Raw genomic sequence first — 5,632 nt, 5'->3', positions numbered from 1 at the left:
TTAACAACTGATGTTGGTGTATTTACGTCCCTGTTACTTAGTGGTTCGGCAAAAAAGATCGATAGAATAAGGACGAAGGCGGCGAGCTGGCAGAAACGTTAGCGCGCCGGGCGAGATGCTTAGCGGTATTTCGTCTGCCGTTACGTTCTGAGTTCAAATTCCGCCGAGGTCGACTTTGCCTTTCATCCTTTCGGGGGTCGATAAATTAAGTACCAGTTACGCACTGGGGTCGATGTAATTGACTTAATCCCTTTGTCTGTCCTTGTTTGTCCCCTCTATGTTTAGCCCCTTGTGGGCAATAACGAAATAAGAATAAGGACTAGGTTTACAAAGAATAAGTCCTGGGGTCGAGTTGTTTGACTAAATGCTGTGCTCCAGTATGGCCACAGTCAAAATTACTGAAACAAGTAAAAAAATAAAAGAATATAAATGTGTATATGTTTTTGGTTTTGTTCCCCACTATTGCTTGATAACCAGTGTTGGTGTGTTGACATCCCTGTAACTTGGCAGTTTGGCCAAAGAGACAAAGAGAATAAGCACCAGGCTTAAAAAAACAATACTGGGGTCAATTTGTTTGGCTAAAATTCTGCAAAGTGGCGCTCCAGCATAATAACTACAGTCTACTGACTGAGAATCTCCCAAAACTAGACACCAATATGTATGCATTATCTAAGATTAATAAGATTATCTATGAAGAAAAACAACCAATATCAATGTATGTAATCTCCAAAAACCATGAAACCGCAAGCACTTTCCACTTTACTATCATGAAAGACAACTCTGAATAATAAAACTAAGATATAAAAATCCACAAACAAGCATAACAAATATGCATTCAGATCATCAGCTGCCAAACGGATATCAATATGGTTTCAATACCTGCACAGTACCACTCAATCCAGTAATGTCAGCAGATAGATACAAATTTGACTGGTGACAGCTCACTGAATTTGGATTACTTGGATTCTGACATCTGTCACGGGCCATATTTATTAGCCTGGTGTATCTTCATATACTGAGAGCTTATGAACAATTTTAACTCAGTATCAATCCGTGTGTGTATGTATGTATGTGTATGTATATATATATATATATATATATATATATATATATATATATATATATATATATATATATATATATATATATATATATATACATATATATATTCGCCATGATAGATCGCTGACGACTACACATATTTTTTTTTTCTCCTTGTTTCTTTCTGTTGAAGAGCGTAGGCTCGAAACATTAAAGACTTTCTCTATTCCCAAGCATTATACTAATACATCCATTTGTTGTTTACACCACCTGTCTTCGTCTGTTGTTTTTTTGTGAAATCATCGTCATCATCATTTAACGTCCACTATGTTGGCATGGGTTAGACAGTTTGAGCTGCACTAGCTTCCAGTCCTATTTGGCATGGTTTCTACAGCTGGATGCCCTTCCTAACACACACACACACAAAGTTGTTGTCTAAGAATATTTAAATAAAAAAAATGAAGCCGTATATTTGGTAATAGAGTGGGTGTATAATAATTGTATACACTGATTGGTGTGTGTATATACTTTATACTACCTGTATCTGTTATCATGAGATGCCATTTTTGTTCTGTAAATTGGCATGAGGAGTGGGTGAAACAAAAAGGGTTGAAAAGCATTGATTTAAAATTACTAATTGTAATTTTTGCATGTATTTAGTACTACAGTTCCCTGACTGTACATAGGTGAATTCTCTTTAGGAAATGATCCTTACTTCTGTTATCATATCTGTATTTATTTTATTTCATTTTAGCTGGCCTCATAAATTTCTGTGTTCTTCTCATCCTTTTCTTTTTTATTCCATCCAAGTGTGTTTGCAACATTTCATCTGTGAAGATTATAGGCACAGGAATGGCTGTGATAGGCATAGGGGCTGTTTTGTGGTTAAGAAGTTGTGAGTGTTTATTGAACGGAAACACCTAAAGCTCCACGAGGCTCTGGCAGGGGATGGTGGTGAACCCTGTTGTGCTCTTTCACCACAACTTTCTCTCGCTCTTTCTTTCTGTTTCTTTTGTGACTGTAATTCAAAGGGCCAGCCTTGTCACACTGTGTCACGCTGAATATCCCCGAGAACTATGTTAGGGGTACACGTGTCAGTGGATGCTCAGCCACTTGCATGTAAATTCCACGAGGAGGCTGTTCTGTTGATTGGATCGACTGGAACCCTCGTCCACGCCTATAGGCACAAGGCCTGAATCGTTTTTTTTTTGGGGGGGATTAGCCGATTACATTGACCCGTGCTCAACTGGTACTCATTTCATTGCCCCTGAGAGAATGAAAGACAAAGTCGACTTCAGTGGCATTTGAATTCAGAACGTAAATAAAATAATAAAAAAATAACCAAGTTTATTTCAGAATGCCTGAGCAATTTTCTATTTTATTAGGATTTGTCTGCATGGTAAATAATGGTTTGTTTAGAATAAAAGACTGGCGACTTGAAGTTAATGTTTATCTGAACAGAGGTGTTGTATGAGCATATACAATTGTGTTGTGTGTATACTGTAGTATAATAGATGTGTATGTACGTACACACACAGACATATTGTTATTTTGTCATATGGGGATCGAGGACGTTCTTTCTACGAACATAATCAAGATTACCCGTCAATTCACGGGGAGAATTTTTGGAAAGCTGTCCCTCGAAGTCCCATATCTCATGAAAAAGGAAAAGGGTTTCCCCCCACTCCATTATCTCTTTTTTTTTTTTTTTAGTTCTCTTGTGTATCATAGAATGGAAATAATAATTCTGAATTTTCTTCGAAAATTTGATTCAATTTAATTCTTCTGTTTAGATTTTTGTCCTCTGTCTCCACATCCTTTTGCCTTTCTTATGTGGTGTGGGACTTCGAGGGGCAGCTGTTGCATAATTTCCACTTACTTTTCTCTAGACTTCTCTGATCCCACTAAAATTAACGATGAAAGGCGTTCCAACCGTGACCTCAAATAATTCTTGATTACAGTTGGCAACTATCATAATTACTTTGAATAGTCATTGTTTCGCCCCAGGTCAGCCCTGAAGTCATTCTGGCCATGACCATCACGTCTACATTTTGGTGTTCTTTCTAATGAATCTTACATTCTCACCACTATTGTTAAGAATTTAGAAATTCAATGACCTTTGACAGCGTAGAAACTAACTTCGAAGGCTTGCGTGTGATGAAGCTAATCTAAGGTTCCTGGTATTCCAACTATGGCCACCATCTCTAAGGATATCTGGGACATCATACGGTGTCATACGAAGATTTTTGGCTGCTATTTCTACCGGATCGAGCTTTCTATATATTTTTTTTCACCTATCCTATGTAAAACCTAATGTTTAAAAGACCTCCCATATGTAAAGATTAAAGATATATAAAATTAACGAGCGTTTTGTCTCGGCCACTGTTGATTCGTGATCCTCCTTTTATATCATGTAGCACCGTTAATCCCACATTATTGGCGAAAACAACGAAATCAAAACAAACCCAAGAATTCATATCGTTGTCACGAAAAGTTGAAAAAATAATAAAACAAAGACTTACCATTGGAATTGTTTTTCTTCAAAACTCTACACAAGGTTAATTAAAATATTAATATTCTCAATATGGAATTAAAATATATCAAAAAAGATATATCCTTGGGATATGATATTGCCTATTTAATCCTTGTAATTATATATACTCGTTAAATGTAAATATTATGGAGAGAATTTAACTCAATCAAGATAAAAAAGGATGGAAATCCAGACACGAAATTTTCCTCAATGTTTATTAAACAGTTGCGCACTTACTATATTGTTGTCAAAATTGTATTGCCTTTATATATTTATTCTATGTGAAGTTTAGTGTAATATGGGAATTATAAGAACGATTAAAATAAATATAATTGGAAATAATTAAATATGGGATTTTATTTATATTAATGTTTTATTAACTGCGGAGCAATAAGATGACTTGGAAAATAGTAAACAGGAAGTTTGGTTTGTGACGTCTGGATTAGTGGAACCAGAATAATAGAATAATAAAATAAAACAGAATTCAACAGAATAAAACAGAATACTATTCTGACACGTTGTTAAATTTGTTTTAACTAAAAACGAACGTTTTAAGATGTAAATTTGATAATGTCTGTTTTCAAATGAAAATAAATAAAGACTTTTTAAATGTGTATTTTATTAGATAATGATTTTATTTGTAGTCTTATAAATAAATTTAGTCGATCTTTAATTCTAGCGTCTTAAAAACAAATGTTCACTTTTATTTTCTCACGAGTTTTTGCGTATATGTCTATGCGTGTGTTGCGGTCAAGCTGTAGCATCGCCTTCAAGGACTTCAGTCGAAGGAACAGACACCAGTACTTTTTTTTATAGCCTGGTACTCATTCTAATGGTCTCTTCCAGTGAACCGATACGTTACAAGGACATAAACAAACCAGCTCCTGCTAGCATTGTAGGTGTTCTAACGCCTTCTACCATATCTAATGACAATTAAAGTTTTCCTTTTTGGTGATTAATTGCCAAACCGCTGCTTAATTTAATTATATATATATATATTCTACATATATTCTTCTAATCTTTTATTTGTTTCAGTCATTTGACTGCGGCCAAGCTGGAGCACCGCCTTAAAGGGCTTTAGTCGAAGAAATTGACTCCAGGACTTATTCTTTAAGCCTAGTAATTATTCTATCGGTCTCTTTTGCGGAACTGCTAGGTTACCGGGACGTAAACACACCAGCATCGGTTGTCATGCGATGGCGGGTGGGGGGGGAGGACAAACACAGAAACAGATACACGTACACACACACACACACACATGGTATATTCTTGTTGACTTCAGTTTTTTCAATTGCAGCATTAATCTGAGCTTAAGTAATCTCTCTCTCCCCCACCCCCCACACACAATTTGATTAAAAAATTGCACAGAAGATAGCAATTTGAAAAATCACATACAAGTGGTAGGAGACGGTGGAGTTGCTACAGCGGCGGCAGCGTAAGACGTGTGTTTTTGGCATAAGGTGGTGCCGCTTGTACCAATTGCATGTTTTGTCCCAGGCAGTGGCGGCTCCTGTATAGGAACTGTGGAGCTGCAGCACCCCCTAATTCCACTCGATATTATCGATAACATTCAATATAACGAGTTCTTTCTTCTTTAATTATTTCTTTATACTTGGACATTATATATTCCTTAAGCTTTATGTCAGTAGCCATCCCCTAGTTTATGAAAAAAAAAAAAAAATCTTTGTATAGAACTGTGCACTTTCGGCTGTTTTGCACATGCTCACATGTCCGAGATAGGAAGCTTCATGCTAGGGAGAGACGGCACTGTCGTTCACACAGTGCCGGTGAAAGGCAGTGTTTCTTTTTGACTCTGCTTGTGTTGTGCTTAAAAACGTGTTTTAGATTATTATCCTGCTTCCAGCTTCAGTGTTACTGCCAGGATTTGAAAAATAGGGCACCTTATTTTGTGATTTAGGGGGGATTTTTGAAAAACAAGGGGGAATTCGCAGCAGTGTTCAGTGAACAAATTAAACACACTACTCGGCAGTGGTTAAAACACGAACCGATTAAGTTTATGCATAAATTTTCTTTTTATATGTTTGTTTCCTTTTACAC

At 36.3% G+C, this 5,632-nt stretch overlaps 1 protein-coding gene across 1 annotated transcript in view; it reads right to left on the bottom strand.

Moving 5' to 3' along the window:
• LOC106870498 (ubiquitin recognition factor in ER-associated degradation protein 1) overlaps positions 1-3,805 on the bottom strand; it is a 14,803-nt gene extending 10,998 nt beyond the window's left edge. The window contains exon 1 of the mRNA XM_014916609.2: positions 3,564-3,805. Within this exon, the coding sequence (XP_014772095.1) occupies positions 3,564-3,566 (3 nt within the window). The 5' untranslated portion in view covers positions 3,567-3,805. The remainder of the gene's footprint in view (positions 1-3,563) is intronic.
• Positions 3,806-5,632: the final 1,827 nt, after the last annotated feature.

Source organism: Octopus bimaculoides, chromosome 14, assembly GCF_001194135.2.
Source record: "Octopus bimaculoides isolate UCB-OBI-ISO-001 chromosome 14, ASM119413v2, whole genome shotgun sequence".
In the NCBI taxonomy this organism is placed as follows: domain Eukaryota; kingdom Metazoa; phylum Mollusca; class Cephalopoda; order Octopoda; family Octopodidae; genus Octopus; species Octopus bimaculoides.
Note: the sequence above shows the minus strand (reverse complement) of the source record. Positions and strands in the feature narration are given on the sequence as shown.